The sequence below is a fragment of the Podarcis muralis genome, chromosome 1 (assembly GCF_964188315.1).
Source record: "Podarcis muralis chromosome 1, rPodMur119.hap1.1, whole genome shotgun sequence".
Lineage (NCBI taxonomy): Eukaryota > Metazoa > Chordata > Lepidosauria > Squamata > Lacertidae > Podarcis > Podarcis muralis.
Genome location: NC_135655.1, coordinates 78923001 through 78945939, shown reverse-complemented (window position 1 = coordinate 78945939; position 22939 = coordinate 78923001). Strand labels below are relative to the sequence as shown.

Below are 22939 nucleotides of genomic sequence, written 5' to 3'. Positions count from 1 at the left end.
TGCGTGCATCTGTTGATTATTTGGGTGATTGTATCTGAACAATTAGAAATGACATTTCTTGGCAATGTAAATGCAGCCAAACTGGGAGGAGTACAGTTACAGCAGTGTTGTACTCAAGCACAATGCCATGTGGGTGAGCGGTGGAACTTTCTGTGCTTTCAACAAACTAAACCTCACTGAGGCCATTGGTGTCTATCAGTCAGTCTGTAGTGATCACATATGTGGAGTATCCCGCCCATTGCATCGGACGGGATGATCTTCCAGCTGCCTCTGATTCTAGCTGTACTGTTTGAAAATGTTGGAAACTGTGGGTTATCTCCACAAACTAACACTGAGTATAATTATGACTCTTCTGCATACCCCGTCCTCCTAATATATAGTTAAAAGGTTATTAATCACTTACGTTTCTGCCTAGTATCCTGTTTCCCAGAGTGATCATCAGGCACTTGCAGGAAGCCCACAACCAAGCCTTCCCCTGTTGTTCATGTAGCCATCATGCCTTATGGCCATTGATATTCCTTTTGTCTTCCTTGTCATTAAAATAAAATTGTTTGGGGTCATTAAAACAAAGATTATGAAGAATTCCAAAATGACTCTCCAAACTGAAGGAAAGGGCAAAAGCAATTCAGTGGAAGCAAGTGTAAAATGATGTATAAAAGGTAAAGGTACCCCTGCCCGTACGGGCCAGTCTTGCCAGACTCTAGGGTTGTGCGCTCATCTCACTCTATAGGCCGGGAGCCAGCGCTGTCAGCAGACACTTCCGGGTCACGTGGCCAGCGTGACAAGCTGCATCTGGCGAGCCAGCGCAGCACACGGAACGCCGTTTACCTTCCCGCTGGTAAGCGGTCCCTATTTATCTACTTGCACCCAGGGGTGCTTTCGAACTGCTAGGTTGGCAGGCGCTGGGACCGAACGACGGGAGCGCACCCCGCCGCGGGGATTCGAACCACCGACCATGCGATCGGCAAGTCCTAGGCGCTGAGGCTTTTACCCACAGCGCCACCCGCGTCCCCTAAAAAAATGATGTATATCAGGACCAAAAAGTCAAATTTAACTTCATGTGTATACTCATGGGTTCTAAACTGACAGTGACCAGGAACACCTTGGGGTTGTAGTGTATGGCTCCATGGAAGATGCTGCTCCACTGTGCTGCAGCTGTGAAAAAGGCAAATTCCATGCTAGGGAGCATTAGGAAAGGAGCTGAAAATAAAACTACTGTTATACAAATCTTGGGTGCAACAACATTTGAAATACTGTGTACTGTACTGTTCTGGTTGCCTCACCTCAAAAACAATATTGTAGAGTTGGAAAAGGTTTAGAAAAAGGCAACCAATATGATGGAGGTACTCGCATGTAAGGAAATGTTGCAGCATTTTTAGTTTGGCGAAAAGGGAAGTAAGAGGTGACAGTATATAGCGCGCGCACACACACACACACACACACACACACACTTCAGAAGGGTTGGTGATTCAAATGTCTCATTTGAATGGCTTATCCTAAATTCAAGAGCTTTCCAATCCAATATTTGAATCACACATTCATATAAACAAATCTGTTAGCACATTCAAATTATCAGAAGCTCTTTGCAAAAACGGCCTTGCCGAAAATAGAGCTTGGGGGCGGGGGATCCAGCCTCTGAGGTTGATTGTAATTGGAGAGAAATAAGTAGAGTTCTTCAAATTGGGGGAGCAAACTAGTCACAATTCCTAAAAGCAAAGGGTGATCCTTGGCTTACATGGTTATTGGATGGCACAGACACAAAGTTAATATTAAGCTACACACACTTGACATGTACAAAGTGGTGTTGGCATCTTCATGGTGATTTAAAGTTCATAAAGTAGCAGTACTAGATTTAATAGGTTCCACAATCTCAATGTTAATTCAGGGTAACACTACAAATAACACTGTTCTAACCACCCCGAGCTTCCTTTCATCTCTTTGTCAACAATTACATATTGAAAGAAGAAACCCAGAAGCCCAGCATCTCTTTTAAACAGATAAAAGCCTGTCATTCAAAGATGCTGAATAACACCCAGAAAAATGTCAGACAATTATGTGAATGATGCCCACAATACTTTTTTCCCCATTAAATGAATTAAAGGACAGAAAATACAAGTTTAGAATTTAAATACTGAGAAATCTGCAGACAGAATATTGAGAGACAGCTGAAACATGCTTTTATTTTGACTAATTATTGCCACTCAATAAGTGTTCATTCAAGTTCAAACAGCAGCTTCACTACACTTTTCATTGTTGTCATTTCTTGCTAGAATTGTAGTTACACACCCCTTATCTTTTCATGTTACATAAATGATACACTGCATATTAATACATCAAATTATTTTAGAATATCAGCTTTCAGATTGATCTTCACAGAAGCTACAGCAGAAGACACACTGACTGAACAGTCAAACTTCTAAGCTTAGTTATGAAAGTTGGCCTAATCCAAATTCTTTCACAAGTTGGTACAATGTCAGATTCAGCATAACTGTGATGAATGCTATTGCAGCTAAGGCTACTAGTGCAACACCACAAGATCTGTGATGGTTTAGAAAACATTTGAAGAGTTTGTTTGGAGAAACAGCTTAAGAGGTGAAGTTTAATGGGAAGTAGCAGCTATAATGTACATCTTCATCTTCCACTCTGGTATCTAGAGCCTCTTATGCAAAAGCAAATTCACAACCTGCCATTTGATCATCATCTCCTAAGATCCTTCAGAGGACATCCATGTGCAACTAGACTCTCTGAATGATTTTTAGTTTTTCTAACCTACTGGGTGCTAGCACAATGGAGAGCATATTTTCCTCCAGTTCTCTGCTCTTATTGCTGTAACCTTTGGCTGCAGCGAACAGTCCTTTAGGAGGTAAACATCATTTCCAACAGCAGGGGTCAGATTTCCTATTTGTCTTTTGCATCCAGCTAAAAATAGAAAGAACATTATTTGTCTATGAAGCTTACTTGTTCCAAAGTGCATCCGTTCAACAGCTGATACTGACTAAAGTGCAAAAGCAACAACACAGAGAAGGAAATGATTCGTTTACAGTTAAATGAAAGCATATCACTGTTGAGTTGTAAGAATACAACAAATACATAGGAAAATGTCATTAATTCTATCGTCACAGAATCACAGAACTATAGAGTTGGAAGGGACTCATCTAGTCCATTGTTTTTTGGGGAGGGCATTCATTTGATTTGTTCTTATTTTGTATTTTTATGCTGTTTACCTCCCCAAGATCTTCGAATGAAGGGTGGTATACAAATTTAATCATAATCAAATAGTACAATCCCTTGAAATTCATGACAGATGGCCATCCAACGTCTGCTTAAAAACCTCCAATGAAGGAGAGTCCACCGCCTTCCGAGGGAGCCCCTTCCACTGTCAAACAGCTCTTGCAGTTAAAAAGGTCTTCCTGATGTTTACTAAGAATCTCCTTTCATGTAACTTGAAACCTTTTGTTTGGGTCCTACCCTCCAGAGCAGGAGGAAAAAAAACCCCTCAACCATTCCTCATGAGGTTTGGTCTCCAGACCCTTGATCATCTTGATCACCCTTCTCTGCACATGTTCCAGCTTGTCAATATCCTTTTTAAATTGTGGCACCCAGAACTGGACACAGTGCCCAAGTGTGGTCTGACCAAGACAGAATAGAGTGATATCATTGCTTCCCTTGATCTGTACATCATACTTCTGTTAATGCAGCCTAGAATAGCATTAGCTTTTTTGCTGCTGTTATCACACTGTTGATTCATGTTAAACTTGTGGTCTACCAAGACCTCTAGAACCTTTTCACATGTACTACTGGTATTCCAGATACCCCCCATCTTGTACAGGTCATATTATGTCAAGACAGGTGATTAACTGCTGTTTTCAGAACTCCTGCAATGTTTGTACTCATGAGAGATTCTGCAAGTGAAATGGGGTGAGAGAATAAAAGCTTTTCAACTCGAACTTTCATACCTTTTCTTTTTCCTTCTTCATTAATTCTTGCAACTCCTCCTTCCAGCCCAACAATTCCACTACTTTTTCTACTCCAATGATGACGTCTCCCAGTTCAGCCACGTCACTGTGCTGTGGCTGATGAGCGAATGGTCCCACCAGTTCCCGATTGATCAGTACACGTGGAACAGAGCTACGAATTGCATAAACTAGACTGGCAAATGGCTCCACCTAAAATCCAAACACCAAAAGGAAAAGGCTGCATATTCTGCTCCAAAGTGAAAGTCACAGCTCAAAAGAAATTCATAACACCTTGAGCTCTATTGATCTATCAAACAACTGTAATAATGCACCCAAATACTGGTTAATGATGAGGGCTATATGGTAGTGTAAATGAGAACCTGCTAACAAAAAGGAAATATGTTACCTATTGTACACTGGTTCTGCTAAATGCCCACTCAAAGCAATTCAAGCTTAAGATTATTTAAGGTTATCCTTTCAACAAGTCAGGTAGGTAGGTTAGCAATATTATTCCTAAGTGAAAGAGTATAGCTGAGGCTTGTAAGAAAATGACTTGCTCACGGCCATCCAGTGAGTTTGTATCTAATCTAATATTTGAACCAAAGCCTTCCTATTTCAGGGTGCATACCCTTGGCCATGGGTAGGCAAACTAAGACCCGGGGGCCGGATTCGGCACAATTGCCTTCTAAATCCGGCCCGCAGGCGGTCAGGAAATCAGCATGTTTTTACATGAGTAGAATGTGCGCTTTTATTTAAAATGCATCTCTGGGTTATTTGTGAGGCATAGGAATTTGTTCATTCCCCCCCCCCAAAAAAACCCACAGTCCAGCCCCCCACAAGGTCTGAGGGACAGTGGACCAGCCCCCTGCAGAAAAGGTTTGCTGACCCCTGCCCTTGGCCATACACTGTACCAGCTATTCACCCTCAATTAATGCAGAACATTTGAACAGCAGCTAAGGAAATCTACATGCTTCTTATTTAGGAAATAGGGTGTACTGATTCATCATTGATCCCTACAGTACAGGTGATTTGAGTCCATATTGCTCTCCCTTTCCCCTGCTAACACAGTTGCTGATGGAGGCAATGTGCATGTTAAGATTTCTATTGTGTGTGCTGGGATAATGTCAAAGAGGAAAAACTGCTTGCATTTCCAATATTCCTGACTTTATACACAACAATATTTAGTGAAGACTGTCTTGTCATATGTCTATGCTTAAGGCACATTTACTTCTGCTCTGCCACTGAGAGACAACAACTCTGATTCTGCCTCTCCCTACATCACTAGATACACAAAATCATTTCTTCGATTTTGGCAATCTATGCTTCCCGAGCTATTTATAAATCCTTCTTACACATTTCCCAAGATGCACTCGACTTTGTTGATCCCTGAATTGCCACCCTCGCTTTCCCTTTGGATCCGCATTGCTTTCCAGAGTCCCCGAACCACTCTGTCTCAATACCCCAGCTTTCATTCTCTTCCCATGTTCATGATAGCGCAGACCTCAAGGGAGGTTCCGATGACAAAGAGCAGGTCTGCCATAGGAAAATCTGTCACGTGCAAGAAGAACCGATGAGGGAGCTCCTCTCCAAAAAAAACAATGTCAGGTTTGATCATTCCAGTACACACAGGGCACTTAGGGATCTTGTCAGCCATCACATCCTCCTATAATGATAACACAGAAAGCAGGATATGAGTCCACAATCAGGCAGTATAAGCCACACATTACATCACTTGAAATTACAAGGGACACTTTCCATTGGTACTATTAATTGAACACCCCAAGCATTAATGAAAGTAAAAGCAAACCTGTGAACCCCGCAAAACAAGATTCTTGGTCCCTAAGCCAAACATAACCAGCACCCTTTGGAGTATGCTTGATATTCCTGGAGTGGTGTATCTGCTGTGCTGTCACTTACCCTGAAGTCTTCCCCAGGGTATGACCTTCGACAGACAGTGCATGTAGCAGAAGCAAATGTACCATGAGCCTCAACTAGTTTATCTGGAGGAATCCCAGCAACTAGAACACAAAACTCAGAGTTAAGGTCAATTCGGCCCAAACGTTCCATCAACGCAAAGGAAGTGGAGAATACGCTTCCTGCCATCCAAAGGTTTGCTGCAGTATCTCTAACATTAGCCTAGATTTTTATTTCTTAGATCCAAATTGAGGGGATGGGGAGACGTACCTCTCTCCAGCCCATCAATGTTCTGTGTGTACAGACGCAGAAGGAGCCCTTTGTCAAGTAGAAGTCGGAGAAAGTAATGAGCATAGTTGGGCCTGTAATTGCCAGGGTATAACTCCTTGGCCAATGTAAAGAAAGGCTTAGGATTGTGGAAAAAGTAATTGAGCTCAAATATGGCTTCTGGATAAGGAATATTATACTGCTGGAGATTACTGTAGAGGCCACTCCCAGGGGACCTGTGGAGACAAGAGGGGAAGAAAACTACAGAACATGCCAGGAAACCAAGCCATTGCAAAGGTTTTTCATGTGCTGGTATACCCCTAAGGTAAAAGGTACCCCTACCCGTACGGGCCAGTCTTGCCAGACTCTAGGGTTGTGCACTCATCTCACTCTAACAGGCCGGGAGCCAGCGCTGTCCGCAGACACTTCCGGGTCACGTGGCCAGCGTGACGAAGCTGCTCTGGCGAGCCAGCACCAGCGCAGCACATGGAACGCCGTTTACCTTCCCGCTGGTAAGCAGTCCCTATTTATCTACTTGCACCCGGGGGTGCTTTCGAACTGCTAGGTTGGCAGGCACTGGGACCGAACAATGGGAGCGCACCCCGCCGCGGGGATTCAAACCACCGACCATGTGATCGGCAAGTCCTAGGCGCTGAGGTTTTACCCACAGCGCCACCCGTGTCCCCGGTATACCCCTATTAGAAGTAAATTCACATATGAGGAAACACAGTTGAGGAATATTTTATCACAAGTTTGTCAAGAAGACATACCACCAAAATGGCCTATCAGTTGATATGTGAACAGCTTATGGTGAACAGGAAGGAGAATTCAGCAGTGGAGGCCTCTCTCAAGAAGCAATGATGCTTTTAAGATGGGAGGAGACATTGTGACAATGATACCAGAAATGAGAAGGAGGGTAGCTGATAGCATGAGAACTTCAAACAGGGTAAGGGTGTTTTGATTTGATATAGTAGCATATTGTTTCACTCTTTATCAGCATAGCAGGATCAAACAAGCAAATGAGAACTACAGCAAAATGTGACACTTCCCTGAGACCAAAGATCTTTACATAAATACTCAGATTAAACATGCCTTCCTTCTCTGAAAAAAGAAATGTGCTGAAAGTTCAAAGCAGAAGATGATTGTGCAGGATACTGGCTGGCACTGCATAAAGCCACCTAAAACATCCCTCTCTAATCCCCAATAGCAGTTTTTCACTTTACTGCCTTATTTTTTTAAAAAAAATCTGTTAAAAGTTTCTTTTAAAAAAAATAAGGCAATGGCTGAATGGTTATACGCATAAGTGTTCACAAAATGCTTTCAAAAATTAAATAAAGGCAGTTGACAAGCCACATGAAGGAGGGGGAGGTGTGTGACTGGTGAAATAGCATTCTGTTGACAAATGCGTGTCTGTCACGTCATGCACAACACCTGGAGTATTTGCTCTGGATTCTGTTGCTATTTGTTTTTGAACATAGGTCGAAATCCATAAAAGGGGAAATTTTGGGTGCAAGAAAGTCAAATTAAATAGTTAAAGGACCTATTGTGGCATCCTCCATGTAGCATAAAACCAGATGGCACTTATTTAGCATTAAGGGACTATACCATTAATGGACCTTGTTTGGCGCAATGTTGGGATAGGAAAAAAAGTTACACCTACAGTACCAGCCTCTTCATTCAATTCCAAAAAAAGAGCCTGGTTTACTCTTACTGCCTGTGCCCTGCTTCTTGAAGCTGCTCCATCTATGACTGGGCAGTGTGGTGGCTGCTGAAGAGTTTCCGCAAGGTGGAGACTTTACAGAGTAGGGGAAATGTCTGTACAGTCAAGAGAGCAAGGCCTTGACAGCAGTTTGAGTGTTACCTGAAATCGGGGATACCACTAGGAGTGCTGAGCCCTGCTCCAGTCATCACCACGACTCTCTTGCATTCTTTCTTCTGAATTAGTTCTGTCACATCCTTCAGGGTGAGCTGCTCCTTTTGACCATCATTTCTTCCTCTGCCACCTCCAAAGAATACCATTAGAGCAGTGGATAATGAAAAGGGCCTGCCAGCAACATATGCAACGGGTTACAAAGAAACACATTCAAATGCCATTCACCAGAACGAGATTACTGGGAGAAAACTCCCTCAGTTCGTATTAGCAGTGAATTGGCATTGTTTTTAACAATGTGGCTTTACTCGTCCTGTGTCTGGTGTCAAATGATTTAAAGTGCGCTCTCAACACTTCCTTTGCTCGAATTCTAAAATAACTGAAGCCACAGCTGCAAAGGAAGAACCAGGAGCGCACTTTAAGTCAAGGAGATTCTTATATTCTTATGGGATAAGGTAGAGAAACACAAATAAATACAAGTGTCTCAAGCACGTTTTGTGAAGGAAGGTGGAAGAATTCAAAGTCAAAATGAGCAGGAGAAAGGATATCATACCTCACTCCATAGGTACTTGCAATCTTTTCTATTCTGCTTTCTGGAGTTCTTTGAAAGAAAAGATTTCCATTTGGAAAGACGAAGGTGGGTTTCAATGAAGTTAGAAGCAGTTTTCTGCAGGCCATAGAACCAGAAAAATTCCCATAATAATGTTGCTGGGAACATATCCAGCAATTCCTCCATCCTATAAAACATAACAACCATTTTCAAATGCAGGGCTTGTAATAGTTGGTTATATGAAATTTCACTGAGGAATAGAAAACCCATTTAACAGTGCAATCCCAATGATGTCTACTAAGAAGTCCTATTAAATTTAATGAGGCTTACTCACAAGTAAAGTGGGAGCAATAGGATTAACCCTAATTTAGTTAATTAAACATTTATTTTGAGGTAGGGAACCTTCACTTCATAATCCAGGTGTGGCCGGCCCTTTAGCTTGCCAGTCTTTTCCCAGATCCATCTACTTAGCCCCCTTCCCCCCCCCCCGCCCTCGCCCCCATTGCTGAGCTGTAATATTCAATCCGTGAAGTAGCCCGGGGAGAACAGATCATAGTGAGGGGAGGAAAACCTCCCACTGCCCTGTGCTGCTCAGCTTACTGAAAATTACTGCTCAGTAGTGGGGAAGAGGGAACATGGCTGAGTCCTGCTGCTGAGCTGCCCATGAGCTGAGCTGAGCAGTTCTTCCTTCATGGGCAGTGTGGTGCATTTTTATCCTGCACAGTGAGAAAAGGAGTCCCTTTCACACTGTGCAGCACAAAAGTTAATTGAGCTGCTTCTGAAGGAAGAGATTACTTTCTTCCCCCATTGGCAGTTCCTGGGCTAAGCATGGAGAAAGGGAGTCCCTTTCTCAGCATGTAGCACAGAAGCCATGCAAGCAGAACGTGGTGCTCTTCAGAGGTTGTTGAACTATGACTCTGATGCTTCCTGATCATTGACCAACCTGTCTGCTGAAGAGAGGGCACTACACTGGCGGCCTGATACAGTGTGTATATGTGCACGTGTTATGTACAGTGGTACCTCGGTTTAAGAACAGTCCTGTTTACGAACGATTCGGCTTACGAACTCCACAAAACTGGAAGTAGTGTCGCGGTTTGTGAACATTACCTCGGTCTAAGAAGGGAATCCAAATGGTGGAAAGGCACCGGCAGCGGGAGGCCTCATTAGGGAAAGCGCGCCTCGGTTTAAGAATGGACTTCCGGAATGGATTAAGTTCGTAAACCAAGGTACCACTGTATGTAGGTTTGTGAATGGGATGTGAGTGTCTATGTATGCTTTGACCCTGCCTTCTTTTGGCCTTGGACCTAAACACTACAGGTGTATAGCCTTGACTACTTCTCCCCCCGCAAATGGAGCCCTGGAGAATGGGAAAGGTTCCCCAGCCTTGTATTATATATGAGAGTTTAGAGTTAGAGTTTTGGATTTTATATCCCGCTTTATCACTACCCGAAGGAGTCTCAAAGCGGCTAACATTCTCCTTTCCCTTCCTCCCCCACAACAAACACCCTGTGAGGTGAGTGGGGCTGAGAGACTTCAGAGAAGTGTGACTGGCCCAAGGTCACCCAGCAGCTGCATGTGGAGGAGCGGAGACGCGAACCCGGTTCACCAGATTACGAGACTACCGCTCTTAACCACTACACCACACTGACTATATGACTAGTATTTGCCAAAGAACATAAATTATTATTAAGTATCTCCTCATGCAGTTGTATAGACAAAGCAACAGGATTTTGCTCCAAAGGAGACTCACACTTTATGCAACAAAAGGGGATAAAGGGGGATACACTGCAAAAGTCTGAGGTTACATTTTACTGCACTTCCTTCATATGGCTCCTCGGAGGATGTGAGAGTTATAAACCATTTTGCAGGCTAAAAGTGTTCTACAGACAGATAGATGTAAAAAATTACCTACTCTAAATTGGTTCATAGAGGAAATACCTTAGCTCAGTGGTAGACTGTATGTTTTCCATGCACAATGTCCCCGGCATCTCTAGTTATCTCAGGTAGCAGGGCCAAGGCCTCTGTCCACTTGAGAACTTGGAGAGCAGTTGTCTGTCAGAGTACTCAGCCAACAGTCTGATGCATTGTAAGAATCCTTCCAATATTCAACTTTCCTATTTATACTAAACATTCCAACAATCTCCCTGAGTACCTGTAAGCTTTTCCATTCCAGGTCTTAGCTCTCCTAACTCTTCCAAAATCTGATATGCCCCTTCCAGTTCATTCATATTCTTCTGTATTAGACTGTTACGTACCTATTGGTCTCTGAAAACTTTCAGCACAAAGTGCATGCCTTCCTGCAGAGACTCTGTAATATAATCTCCAGTTCATTTCCCTCCAGCCGCCTAGTCCTGCACCAGAGAAAGAAAAATCAAGAGAAGGTTTCTATGTCTTCTGTGTTCTTCCCTTTATTAATGGCTCTACACATGCAGGGGGGCAGGAGGCTGGTATCACTCTGTATCTCGCCAGTTTCCTGTTTGGGATGTATTTGTAGTCTGAAGGTTACAGAAGATCTGGAGTGGATCAGTAGGGCAAAGCACCACTCTTGTTTGCTTTCAGTGATCTTGAGCCTGAAAGAACAGCTGAAAAGCTCTTTACCTTAATGTTCCTAAAAGAAGAGCCTAGATCCGCTCATACTAAAAATCCATCTCTTAAGGTCCCCACCACCCTTACAGTAGCTTTTTGGAGATGAATTGCGCCACCACTTAAGGAATTATGCTACAAAACTGCTTGTTACACAGTACTGCTCTGAACTGGCAATAGCTTTTTTCTTTGCAGTAGGTTCTGCTGGGTGTAATCTCGTTCCCAGTGGCTTTTTTAAGGGGCGCCACTAGTCCCCGACTGCCGTAATTGCCCAAGAAGCACAGCTCTGTGTTTCATTCATTTTAAGGCAAGTCCCACTTCAGACACACATCCCCATCCAGGATATTATTCTTTTTAGTATTTTCGACACCAATATACAGCAATGAGTGCAACAACTTTGTTCTTTGCGTCGCAAGATGCCACTTACAGCAAAGGAACCCGCACCTCCCTCAGTTCTAAGATCGGGCAGAAAGGGACGGAGGGGCCAGAAACGGGAGAGCGACGCTTCCCTGCCCAAACCTCCGTCCGACGGTGGCGATGCACCTGAGCAACGGGAGCAAAAGGAACCTGAGGGACCGTGTCCAGGTCACTTATGGCCGGCGCGGAGGGGCCCTAGCGGCTCTCCCCTAGGAGACATGTTCTCTGCCGCCGACAGGTATAGCGAGGCGGTGGCGGCAATGTTTTATTTCACGAAGCTGCGACACTCGACGTCCTCCTCGTGGCGCGAGGCGGTGGCGAGTGACGTCAGCATCCCCACTCCCACGTCACGCGCGGAGGCGGCCCGCCATGGCAACCGGCACCCAACGACTGCAGGGGGCGCCCGAGAGAAGTTCGCCGGCTCGCTCCCGAAGCGGAGGCCGTTGCCATGGCAACCAGCGGGCCTGCCCGCCCTCCCCCGGAACTCTCGCCCCTCCCCCCCCCCAGCGCGTGGGGCGAGATCGAGAAGCAATGCTGCGCAAAGCGAGGCCAATACGGTACCCGGCGTGCTCCGCGCCGAAGGTGCCGGAAGTGAGTGTGCATTTCCGGCGGCAGGGTGGCCCGGCCTCCTGCTCCTGCTCCTGACGGTGAAGTGCTCTCTCTGTCTCCCGCTGCTTCCCCGGTCCCGGCCTCGCCATGAAGGACGTGCCGGGTTTCCTGCAGCAGAGCCAAAGCTCGGGGCCCGGCCAGGCCGCCGTGTGGCACCGTCTGGAGGAGCTCTACAACAAGAAGTGAGGCGGGGGGGGGCGGCGGGGGGAGCCTGCGGGAGGTGGGGAAGGGGCGCTCTGCCGTTTTCCCTGGGGCGACTCTGGGGGGGGGTCTCCTGCTCTTGAAGGCCAACCCCCCCCCCCCCGTTCAGGAAGCTGATGCATCGGGCCTCACTCCCGAGATGTGTGGGCAGGCTGCTTGCCTTAGGAAAATGGTGGATTGCACGCGTCGCTTGCCTTGGGCCAAGGTGGCATAAGCACAACAGGGTCGGAAGTGTGAAGCACTCGGCCGTCTCCATTGAGGCTCTGCGCTGGCCTGGTTGCCAAAACGTGTGTGTGTGTGTCGTGCAAGGGCTTCTATTCATATAACTCGTGTTTGATTTGGGTAAATACACCGTTGAGGGTTTGCTGTGGTCTCCTGGCTGCTGTACTCTTCCCTTGCTCTCCCTCATTATGTAAAATTGACAGCCTGTCCTTTGCCATTTCCATTGTCATGTGTGTGTGTTTTACAGACTCTGGCACCAGCTGACCCTTCAGGTTCTGGACTTTGTGCAAGACCCCTGCTTTGCCCAAGGAGATGGACTCATCAAGGTAATCTCCCAAGTCTTAACCTTAGTCATTGAGATGGTGATGGGTTGCATTGTTTGTATTCTAATTTACAAGATTCTTGGAATTGCCATAAATAAGAAAAATTAAAATTAAGAGTAGTGTAAATGTTTACCCCTGGCTTCTTGTGAATACAAACGTTGCCAATGATGAGGCATTTAGGGGAACTCCACTGAACACATCAGTTCCAGGGCTTTGTAGCTTATGTCCTAATTTTTTTGCTTTGTAAATTCTGTTGACTTCTGTATCACTTTTTTGGCATTTGGGATCACATTTTTATTCTTTCCAGGAGTCAAAGGGTGCATTTTGTAAATACTGTATAATGCTGGTACTCTAAATAGATGATGCAAAATGGTATGAGATGACATTGCAATGATAAACTGCCAGATTAAATCATTGGTGGGGAACCTCTGTTCCCAGGCCTAGTTATGCCTACCAGTCCTCTGAATTTTGACCACCAGGCCATTTTTGGCACAAACAACACCCACCTGTCAGTCATCTGACACCATATGACATCAGACGTGGATAATCTGTTATCTCCAGTCTAAGTGCTGTTTGTCAAGACTGGAAATAAGGGATCTCCTTTCTCCTATCTTAGTGCTAAGCACTATAGTGCTAAAATCAGAAATAAGCCCAAGCGTATAAAAAAAACAGGCAGTACTGTGGGACCACAGTACCAGCGGCAAATATAAGTCTGTGCCTACTCCGATGGTTTGAAGTTTGAATCACCTGGTGTCATATTACATTGGGTGATTGACAGGTGGGTACCCCACCCACCTGTCAAAATGGCAGGAGAAGGATGTACCAGTTCTGGATCCAGCCAACCCTGTATTATAGAAAATACTAAATGAATGAAGGGTTGTTTTAAAGGAGGACAACATGACAGACAGTTGTATGAAAAACAAGAAAGATTGAAGGAACTGGATATGTTTGGTCTGGAAAAGAAGATTGAGAGGGGATATAGTAGTTGGAAGGGACCCAAAAGTCATGTAGCCCAACCCCTTGCAATGCAAAAATCTCAGCTAACGCATCCGTGACAGATGGTCATCCAACCTCTGCTTACAAACCTCCAAGGAGGCAGAGTCCACCACATGATAGCACTGTTGAAATAGAGCACGGGTGTCAAACACAAGGCCCACGGGCCGAATCCGGCCCGCCAGACCTCGTCATGTGGCCCGTGTAGCCACTGCCGGCCGCCAGCCTTCACCTTTTATTCTCGGTTGTTGTTTTTTACACAAGAAAGTTTACATGGTGCGGCTCCCTACTCGCCTCCCCCCGTCGCTCTTAAGGACGTGGCTGCTGCTTCAAATGTCCCCGCGTCTCTCAACTTGCGCCTTTGTCGTTGGGGGCCGAAGCGAGGCGGGCAGCTGGCTTCTCTCTCCTGCTCACTGCTCAAAAAGAGCAAGCGGAAGGTCAGGTCTCTCCGTGCCGCGGAGGGGGAGTCTTTCTCCTCAGAGAAACTTTTTTATTTCAGCCTTCTCCGGGGATGCTGGATCCCGGCGTGCAAACTCACCCTGCGGGAGGCGTCCTCTTCTCCTCCGCGCTGGATTTCACCAGCCCGGGGCTTCCCTTCCTCTTCATTTCGCCTCCCTCTCCATCTTTGCACAGCCAGCCTTTCCAGGACCGACGATGCCCATGATCAAGTTGTTCTTTGGGAATATGGGGTGGGGGGGGTGAGTGGGAAAGAGAGAGAGGCGCGCGCGCACACTCCAAACACCCTTAAAATAAATGTAAAGTGGGGGCGGCGATGATGATGGCCGTGATGGGAGGGGGCTGTGTTCCCTGGCACCCCCTCCGCTCCCCGCCCCCCACCGCCGCCTTCCTCCTCCTACTCTTGCAATTTTGCGGCAAGCCAAGCGAGGAAGGCGATCTGGCGCCCGGCTCTCTATCTCAGCTCCACAAGTTGGACTCCGCGCAGCGGTGCTGGGCGGTTCTCCCCGCCTTCCGGCACATGTCAGTCCCGCTGGCACATTCCTGGGAGGAGATCGGACACGGCTCCTTGCAGCCCTTCCATCACTCGGTCACACAATTGGGCGGCTCGCTCTCCGCCCTGCCAGCAGCTCCGCCTTGATCTCTCCCTCCCGCCTCGGGGAAGGAAAGGAAGAAGCCGGAGATCCAGTTGCAGGCAGCGCGCTCGCGCTCTTTCGCCTTTTGCGCTATGCAATGGCACCCCGAGATGGGGGGGGGCAGGGGAATTAGCCAAGGAAAATGAGAGTGCACAAGGCATGTTGATGCTTTCCTGTCAGAGCGCTCTCTCTCTCTCTCTCTCTCTCTCTCCCTCCCTCCCTCCCCCCCCCCACACACATTTTATTTACAGCCCCATGCCGTGTATGTTTACTCAGAAGCCAGCCTCACTTTCTTCGACAGGAGTTTCAAGTAAATGCACATAGAATTGCAGCAATCGTCTCATTAGGGCTCATTCTTTGTAACAACTTTGTTTCCTAGTTCTGCTGGATCTCTCAGCGGCCTTTGATACAATCAACCATAACATCCTTCTGGACTGTCTACATTATTACAAAAAACAGTAATAATTGAATGCAGTGACAATAATTTATGATAATAGAGAGTGGACACATAGTCCTACAGATACAACCGGCCCTTTGAGGGTGACCAAACTGCTGATGCAGCCCCCGTTGAATTTGAGTTTGACACCCCTGAAATAGAGGCTCTCACATAGAAATGATCACATACTTGTTATACCTAGAGGGCAGGACTGACTGGTTTCAGTTACAGAAAGATAGATTTCAGTTCAAAATGTTTTACTGGTAAGAGCAGGGTTGGTGTTGCCAGCCTTCATGTCACATAATTTGCGGACATCTTTGTAGCACAGAGTTGTTCTGCTAATTGGCCTGGTGCCAGAAGCCAGCTCGCTGTAGATCAGGTCCTTAGGGATCCTGCCATCTTCCATTCTGTGGACATGAGCAAGCCAGCGTACCGAAGCTAAACCATAGCTTAGTGTAAATGCATGAGCTCTTGGAGAGAGATCACATCTGCCTTGCTCTTTCTCTGGGCCTACTGGTATTACCCATGGTTTGGCTTGGCATGTTGTCCAAACCTGGGTTTTGATGTTTCTCACTCCAGACAAGGCATGAGCTGTAACAAAGGTGTTATGGCCTACTGCTGACCAGGTGCTTAATAATTTATTGTAAGGAATTCCACACACGCTAATCAAACTGTAAGATAGTGTCCTAGATATACTAATGATCAACTTGACTTGTTAACCAAAACACACTTGTACTGCTAAACTTACTACCTCTTTCTTTGATTTACAGCTTTATGAGAACTTTATCAGTGAGTTTGAACACAGGTAAAGATTTTAAAATACTTAAAATTTAGGAAATACCTTACATTTTAAGATCAATATTTTAATTCTAAAGTTCATTATTAAACTTAATTGCTATTAAAACTTCAGTTGTTCATGTTACCATCTCTTTATTTCAGGGTGAACCCTTTGTCCCTTGTAGAAATAATTCTTCATGTAGTGCGGCAGATGACAGGTAAAACATCTTCATTTTATCATAGCTATCTTTCATTATGCAGAGGGACGCGGGTGGCGCTGTGGGTAAAAGCCTCAGTACCTAGGGCTTGCCGATCGAAAGGTCGGCGGTTCGAATCCCCGCGGCGGGGTGCGCTCCCGTTGTTTGGTCCCAGCGCCTGCCAACCTAGCAGTTCGAAAGCACGTCAAAGTGCAAGTAGATAAATAGGGACCGCTTACTAGCGGGAAGGTAAACGGCGTTTCCGTGTGCGGCTCTGGCTCGCCAGATGCAGCTTTGTCACGCTGGCCACGTGACCCGGAAGTGTCTCCGGACAGCGCTGGCCCCCGGCCTCTTGAGTGAGATGGGCGCACAACCCTAGAGTCTGGCAAGACTGGCCCGTATGGGCAGGGGTACCTTTACCTTTTTATCTTTCATTATGAACTGGTTCGGGGGGGGGGGGAATCTGAGGCCAACAATAAGACCTTTAGGAAAGTAACAAGGGATTGAACTAAGTCTTGGAGAAAGGGAATTATTTACATTTCAGTCTTTGTGGACACTAGCCATTAATACTCCTTAACTTTGCTATAAGGTCAGCAGAGATGTATTAATGGAGAATTTGAGAATCTAATCCTAGGAGTTTGACAGTCTGAAGGCCTCTTTTGGTGCTGGTTTCTCCTTGGGACTGATCCAAGGAAGTATCTGGGAGCTGGCTTTTGGCTTGCACAGTAACTCCCCCTCAGTGTAGAGAGAAATGGAATGATCAAACAGGAGATCTCATGTTACTTTGAACACAAGCTCTCCTCTGACTTTGGGACATTAAATCAGGAGATCCTTGAAACCAGAAGTCTGAGCAAAATTTTTGTCATTCATTGTTTCTCGGAACGAAGGGAGGAAGCATGCCTTGAAGCCCTCTACTCCTCTCCCCAAGGACAATATCATTCAGGCAGGTCCTCAATTCTAAAACCTTTGTGATAGGATCCAATAAGAGGTTATGTGAATCTTAATGTAATTGCTTGCTTGTACCTCCTTAGATCCTAATGTAGCTCTTACTTTTCTGGAAAAGACCCGAGAAAAAGTAAGTATGATATATGACAGATACTTTATATAGTACTTTGATCCACTTGCATGGAATTGTTTTCAATGCAGTTACTAGTTTTTATTCATTGCTGTAGCCTACTGATGTTTTTATCACTCGTTTTCAAGGGGTGTAGACTTAAAACTGTTGATTTAAAATAAGCAATTATAGGCTTTATGTTACAATTTCTGTATGCTATCTTTTGTCCTAAAAGGCACAATATAAATTAATAACACATCTACTGAACTGGCCAACAAGCTATGCTTCATTGCCAGTAAGAAAATGATCAAGGATAGTTATACAGTCAGATTTGGAAAAACTGCTAACTACTTACGCTCTCTTTGGCAGACACTAGTTTCATTGCTATTTGAAACAATAGCTGTTTTATTACGTTCATTTTGTATTGTGGCTGCAGGTGAAAAGCAGTGATGAAGCCGTGATTCTATGTAAAACTGCCATTGGAGCTCTGAAATTAAACATTGGTGATCTACAAGTCACAAAGGTGAGACAAAATACATATTTTCTTGTTCATAATAACAAAACCTTTTTTGAATTTGCTTTATTGGACGGCTCTTGCATTTTTGTGCAGCCCTTAGCTTTTAGTAGCTATCTTCTAACATAGGAGAGGGCAGACTTCAGGCCCTTATAGGTACTCTGAAAAGCCATTAGCTGTAGTCAGGTGCAAAAGACATAAACTTAGAATTGAAGGACATTTTGTGTTTGAGCAGGTGCTGATCAGCATGATTTGTTTTGGGTACCAGAACTGAGCTGAGTTTGCTCTCTTTTCATGCAAAAATCCATTCCCCAAACATTCTTCATTGTTGCAGGGGGAGAGGCATTTTGTTGCCATTGTTAAACAATTGAGAGTCAGAAATCTTTGCCATTGTACTGGACATCAGGCAATATTGTGGACCTACTTCTCCCCAGTACTGGATGTGTGGAGAAGACTAAATTCTATCTGCTTCTTGTGTTCCACTTTGTGTTACCGGAAATGCAATACACTGGTACCTCTAGTTACAAACTTAATTCATTCTTAACCTGAAACTCTTCTTAACTAGAGGTGTGCTTTAGCTAATGGGGTCGCTGCACCATCGGCACACGATTTCCATTCTCATCCTGGGGCAAAGTTCTCAACTCAAGGTAACTCTTCCAAGTTAGCGGAGTTTGTAACCTGAACCATTTGTAACCCGAGACGTTTGTAACTCAGGTACCACTGTACAGTGCAATTTAAATAATCAAAAGTGTTGTTGTTATTTCTGAGAAAATACTGTATTGAGGTTTTTTCAAATAAGATGCTGAGTATGCAGTAACAGTATTTGTGCCTTTGACAAGTGGCATTATTATTTCCATTCTGATGGCCAGAGATCACTTTTGATTTGATTTCTTTTACTGGTATAATCCAGTAACATAATCCATGGCCCATTGCAAACTGTTGACAAAAGTCTCAAATAAACATCTTGCAATGTATTCATACTTTGTACAAATGAAAGCTATTTATCAGTTTGCCACAAGCAAAGGATGGGGGTTTTCGAACCTGTAAACATCTGTTTAGAAACTTGTTTTGGCAATTAACAAGGTTATTAAATTTATATAATGGAGGTTGTTTAATTTTTTTATAAACCACAATTAGGAGCTATAGTGTTCAAGCAGACAAGGATATACAGTTGTGGATTTGTTTCTTCAGCAGAGTTGAGACTTCAGCAGGTCAAGTCCTACTACCAGCAGAAATAAAATAACAAATATGTTCTGATCCTTACGTTAATGTGATCACGCCATTCTTTGGAGTTGTGTGTTTTTCTCTCTTCAAATATTGCTTATAGTTGTTAGGCAAAGTATTGTAACATGCTTTTGTGTGTATGTATATAAAATACATGTGGATTTTAAGGATTGGTATCACCTTTTTTCCCTTTAGGAGACCATTGAGGATGTTGAAGAGATGCTGAATAATCTTCCTGGTGTGACATCTGTTCACAGCCGTTTCTATGATCTCTCCAGCAAGTATTACCAGACAATTGGGAATCATGCCTCTTATTATAAGGATGCATTAAGGTTCCTGGGCTGTATAGATGTCAAAGATCTCCCAGGTAATGCTCTTTTCTTCCCATATTGAACAAAATGCATTTGTTTGTGCTGTGGAGACCTGTATCAAATGGATTTAATTTACTGTGCAGAGAGGGAAATAAAAATTATCCTCAAGATTATTGTTGTTGGAACCTGGAGTTTCAGGAAAATAGGCCTAAGACAAATAATTTATTGTACCTTTGTGTATAGAATGCTCACATTTTTATTGAACGTAGGAGAATATATGTTGTGTGTGTGTGTGTGTGTGTGTGTGTGTACTAAAATGGGGTGTGGTCTCTCAGACTGTTGCTTGACCCAGATAATTCTTCTTTTCAGTGGCAGACCAGCAGGAGAGAGCCTTTACTTTAGGGTTAGCAGGACTCCTTGGGGAAGGAGTCTATAACTTTGGGGAACTGGTAAGTAGAACTTAATTGGTGAAAATGTTCAGGAACCAGAAGTTAGCTACTATATCTCAATGTCCTACTTTATTTCCATCCTCAGCTTATGCACCCAGTGCTGGAGTCTTTGAGGAACACTGACAGGCAATGGTTGATTGACACGCTTTATGCCTTCAATAGTGGCAATGTGGAAAAATTCCAGGCTTTGAAGTCAGCATGGGGGCAGCAGGTAGGTGGTTGGTTTGACTGATTAAATAAGTACTTCCTCTTTGACTTGCTAGTGGAAAGTAAAGCATACGCACTTCTGAAAACAGCTGGTATAGATTCAGAGTCTTAAAAAAAAACCTTGGGGCAACAGGACAGAGTTCCCCCATTAACTGTTTTAGAGTACTTAAGCCTTGGGACACGGGCCAGTTCAGGAAGGATCTGCTTCAGAGAAGGTCTAAATAACTCCAAAGCATCCCACTTCAATTTAAAATCAATGCTCTGAAACAGATGCATTGCCAGATGTCTTGAACTGTGTAGTAGCATTCATTTTCTCACTCCCATAGAGGAGATGTTGGTTTAATCAGTCTTGTCTGGTTTAATCAGGAGAATGTTGGCCGCTTTGAGACTCCTTTGGGTAGTGATAAAGCGGGATATCAAATCCAAACTCTTCTTCTTCTTCTTAACGGTTGCATTTAGAAATTAAACACTTCTGTTGAACAGTTTACAATGATAGGTCTAAGGCTGTGGTTTCATGACACAAGACACATGAAATGATGAGTGCTTTCTGTGTGTTGCATGCATCTTGTTAAATAAAAGAAAACACAGTAACTAAAGTTCTCATCTGTCATGTCTTACAGCCAGACTTGGCTGCAAATGAAGCTCTTCTTCTACAGAAGATCCAGCTGCTGTGCCTCATGGAGGTAAGTCTAGCAATTCTAAATTATATAATCTGGTCCTTCCCTGTAGTGGTTTCCACTTGGGGCAGAAGTTTTTATTTGTATTGAAATGTAAGATACAGTATATTGCTATTGAAGATCTAGTCCACCTTTCAAATAATGTCTTGCACAGAGGCAAACAAAGCTGGGGAAATCAGGCTTTCTGATCACTATGTTGGGAACTTCTTTTTTCACGTAAGCCCAGGTTAGTTTTAACTTTAGTTTTACTTGACTGCAGATGACCTTCACCCGACCAGCTAACCACAGGCAACTCACTTTTGAAGAGATTGCTAAAAGTGCCAAAGTCACTGTAAATGAGGTGAGTTGCATTTGCAGTTCTTTATGAGGGAACCAAATGTTCTGGGACCCTGTGTCATTCCATTTTCAAAGACATTTTCATTTCAGATAATCCCTGTTAAAATCAATGCAATTAAATTTCCAGACAGGCATTTACAGCAGCCATGATCTTGGACATTTTCCCTTTCTCTGTTTGTTAAATCCCTCTTTTTGAGTTGTAGCAAGTACTCAGACTGGTAAGTTGCAGTGATTTTTGTGGAAACAAGTGGATATGTTTCTCAAAAGCCAGTAAGGGACTCTTGGTTTTCTTTTCCTGCAGGTGGAGCTGCTAGTGATGAAAGCCCTGTCAGTGGGTTTGGTGAAAGGCAGTATTGATGAAGTGGATAAGAGAGTTCACATGACATGGGTCCAACCACGGGTGCTGGATTTACAACAGGTAATCACTGTTGCTGAAATCTCAGTGCAACACTCTCCTTTTAAAGCATGGCATGGAATCTTTGTAAAAAATAGCTTTCTGAGGAGAAAGGGTGTGGTTTCTTTGATTAATCACACTGCACTTATATGTTTTCCTTTACTTCAGTGCAGAAACAGCTTTATACGGTCACATGTTGAATTTATGACACATTGAATAATTGACTTAATTCAGTTTTCTTCACAATGCTTACTTTGTTTCTGGCACCTTTGAATCTCCCTATCAAAACATCTTGTCATTAAGACAGACCAATAAGACACACCACTCGGAGATTGCAGTTTATCTTTTCTCTAAAACAGGATTTTAATGTAGTCTGTTGCAGGAGACATTCTGATGCAGAATGGTTAAAATTTTTATCTTTCATGGCCCTTATTTTGTCTTTATGTATTCATTGTGTATCCGTTGAGTCCAAGTTCCTAAAGTGCTTGTGGGTTTATTTCCTAGATAAAGGGGATGAAAGACCGCCTGGAGTTCTGGTGCACAGATGTGAAGAGCATGGAGATGTTGGTGGAGCACCAAGCCCACGATATCCTGACATAGAGGACTTTGCACTGGCTGAGGGAATGTCTTGTACTGTTGCTGAAACTGGCAGTGCCCTGACCACTGACTCTGTACTGAATTCTATTAACAGGGGGGCTAGGGGAGGAGGGAAAGAACTACTTTTCTGATGCTTGTACAGAGGACTAAGTGGCCTTTGCTGTGTAACCCTTTGGTGCTTGGAGTCGGGAATTCCCTCCTACGTGCTAAGCCATTTGATTAGCATTCTCCTTGGGAGCTCCCATCCTGCTGCCACCAAAGGCAACAAGGACTCCTTCATGGTGGATTAATCGGTCTTGGTGTGAGGCTGCCGCAATGGAGGATGTTTGGGGCTTATGGGCTAAAGGGTGGAGGTCACTAGCTCCGCAGTGGGATGGCAGCAGGACTTCCATTGTGCATTTAGGGTGTAAGAAGGAAGGGCCATCTTCAGTCATTGGGCATTTCAGACGGACGTGGGGGGAGAGCATGACCTTTCTCCCTGCCAGTCCAAAGGCAGCATAAATGAGAACAAATGCCTCTTTCCCCTAGTCTCCCTCTGTTTTGCAGTAGAGGAAACTGCTCAAACCCCATCAATGAGTTTTCCAAGAATAAAATCATAAATTTAATGGATTTGTTTTTATACTCTCCTTGGGTTTGCTCTTGTCTTTTATGAACGTTTTATCCTGAAGTGTGATGCAGTCAAATAACTGCTGGAATAAACTTCTCTGCCTTCCCTCTTGCGCAGTTCTGTTGGTATGCTTTACACTGAGTCTTGAATTGAGCAGCAGTCC

The 22939-nt window shown here is 44.4% G+C and overlaps 2 protein-coding genes across 7 annotated transcripts; one reads left to right on the top strand and one right to left on the bottom strand.

Annotated features, from left to right (window-relative positions):
- Nucleotides 1-11892, bottom strand: SIRT3 (sirtuin 3). 6 transcript variants are annotated; one of them, XM_028736501.2, is made up of 9 exons: nt 11568-11891; nt 10813-10908; nt 8561-8744; nt 7999-8181; nt 6141-6373; nt 5874-5974; nt 5458-5619; nt 3957-4166; nt 1-1155 (listed from the first exon to the last, which is right to left on the bottom strand). In XM_028736501.2, the coding sequence occupies exons 2-9, from the start codon at nt 10886-10888 to the stop codon at nt 1078-1080; spliced, it is 1227 nt and encodes a 408-aa protein (XP_028592334.2). In that variant the 5' UTR covers nt 10889-10908; nt 11568-11891; the 3' UTR covers nt 1-1077. The 6 variants fall into 6 exon arrangements, 5 of the variants coding, with proteins under 5 accessions (XP_028592334.2, XP_077788399.1, XP_028592343.2 ...); XM_077932273.1 differs by having other exon boundaries at nt 11660-11891; XM_028736510.2 differs by having other exon boundaries at nt 11708-11891.
- Nucleotides 11893-12134: 242 nt separating this feature from the next.
- PSMD13 (proteasome 26S subunit, non-ATPase 13) lies at nt 12135-22888 on the top strand. Its single transcript, XM_028736545.2, has 13 exons — nt 12135-12348; nt 12837-12915; nt 16203-16237; nt 16372-16427; nt 17438-17481; nt 17897-17983; nt 19394-19565; nt 19879-19958; nt 20044-20169; nt 20786-20848; nt 21102-21182; nt 21480-21596; nt 22077-22888. The coding sequence occupies exons 1-13, from the start codon at nt 12254-12256 to the stop codon at nt 22170-22172; spliced, it is 1131 nt and encodes a 376-aa protein (XP_028592378.1). The 5' UTR covers nt 12135-12253; the 3' UTR covers nt 22173-22888.
- The last annotated feature ends 51 nt before the right edge of the window (nt 22889-22939 follow it).

Coding starts and splice junctions, on each gene's coding strand:
- SIRT3 (XM_028736501.2), bottom strand. CDS start 10,888: ATGAACTGGAGATTATATTACAGAGTCTCTGCAGGAAGGCATGCACTT. Junction 8,182..8,560: donor GCAAGTACCTATGGAGTGAG/GTATGATATCCT, acceptor TGTTGCTGGCAG/GCCCTTTTCATTATCCACTG. Junction 6,374..7,998: donor AGTGGTATCCCCGATTTCAG/GTAACACTCAAA, acceptor TTGTCTCCACAG/GTCCCCTGGGAGTGGCCTCT.
- PSMD13 (XM_028736545.2), top strand. CDS start 12,254: ATGAAGGACGTGCCGGGTTTCCTGCAGCAGAGCCAAAGCTCGGGGCCC. Junction 12,916..16,202: donor AAGGAGATGGACTCATCAAG/GTAATCTCCCAA, acceptor TTTGATTTACAG/CTTTATGAGAACTTTATCAG. Junction 16,238..16,371: donor ATCAGTGAGTTTGAACACAG/GTAAAGATTTTA, acceptor TCTTTATTTCAG/GGTGAACCCTTTGTCCCTTG.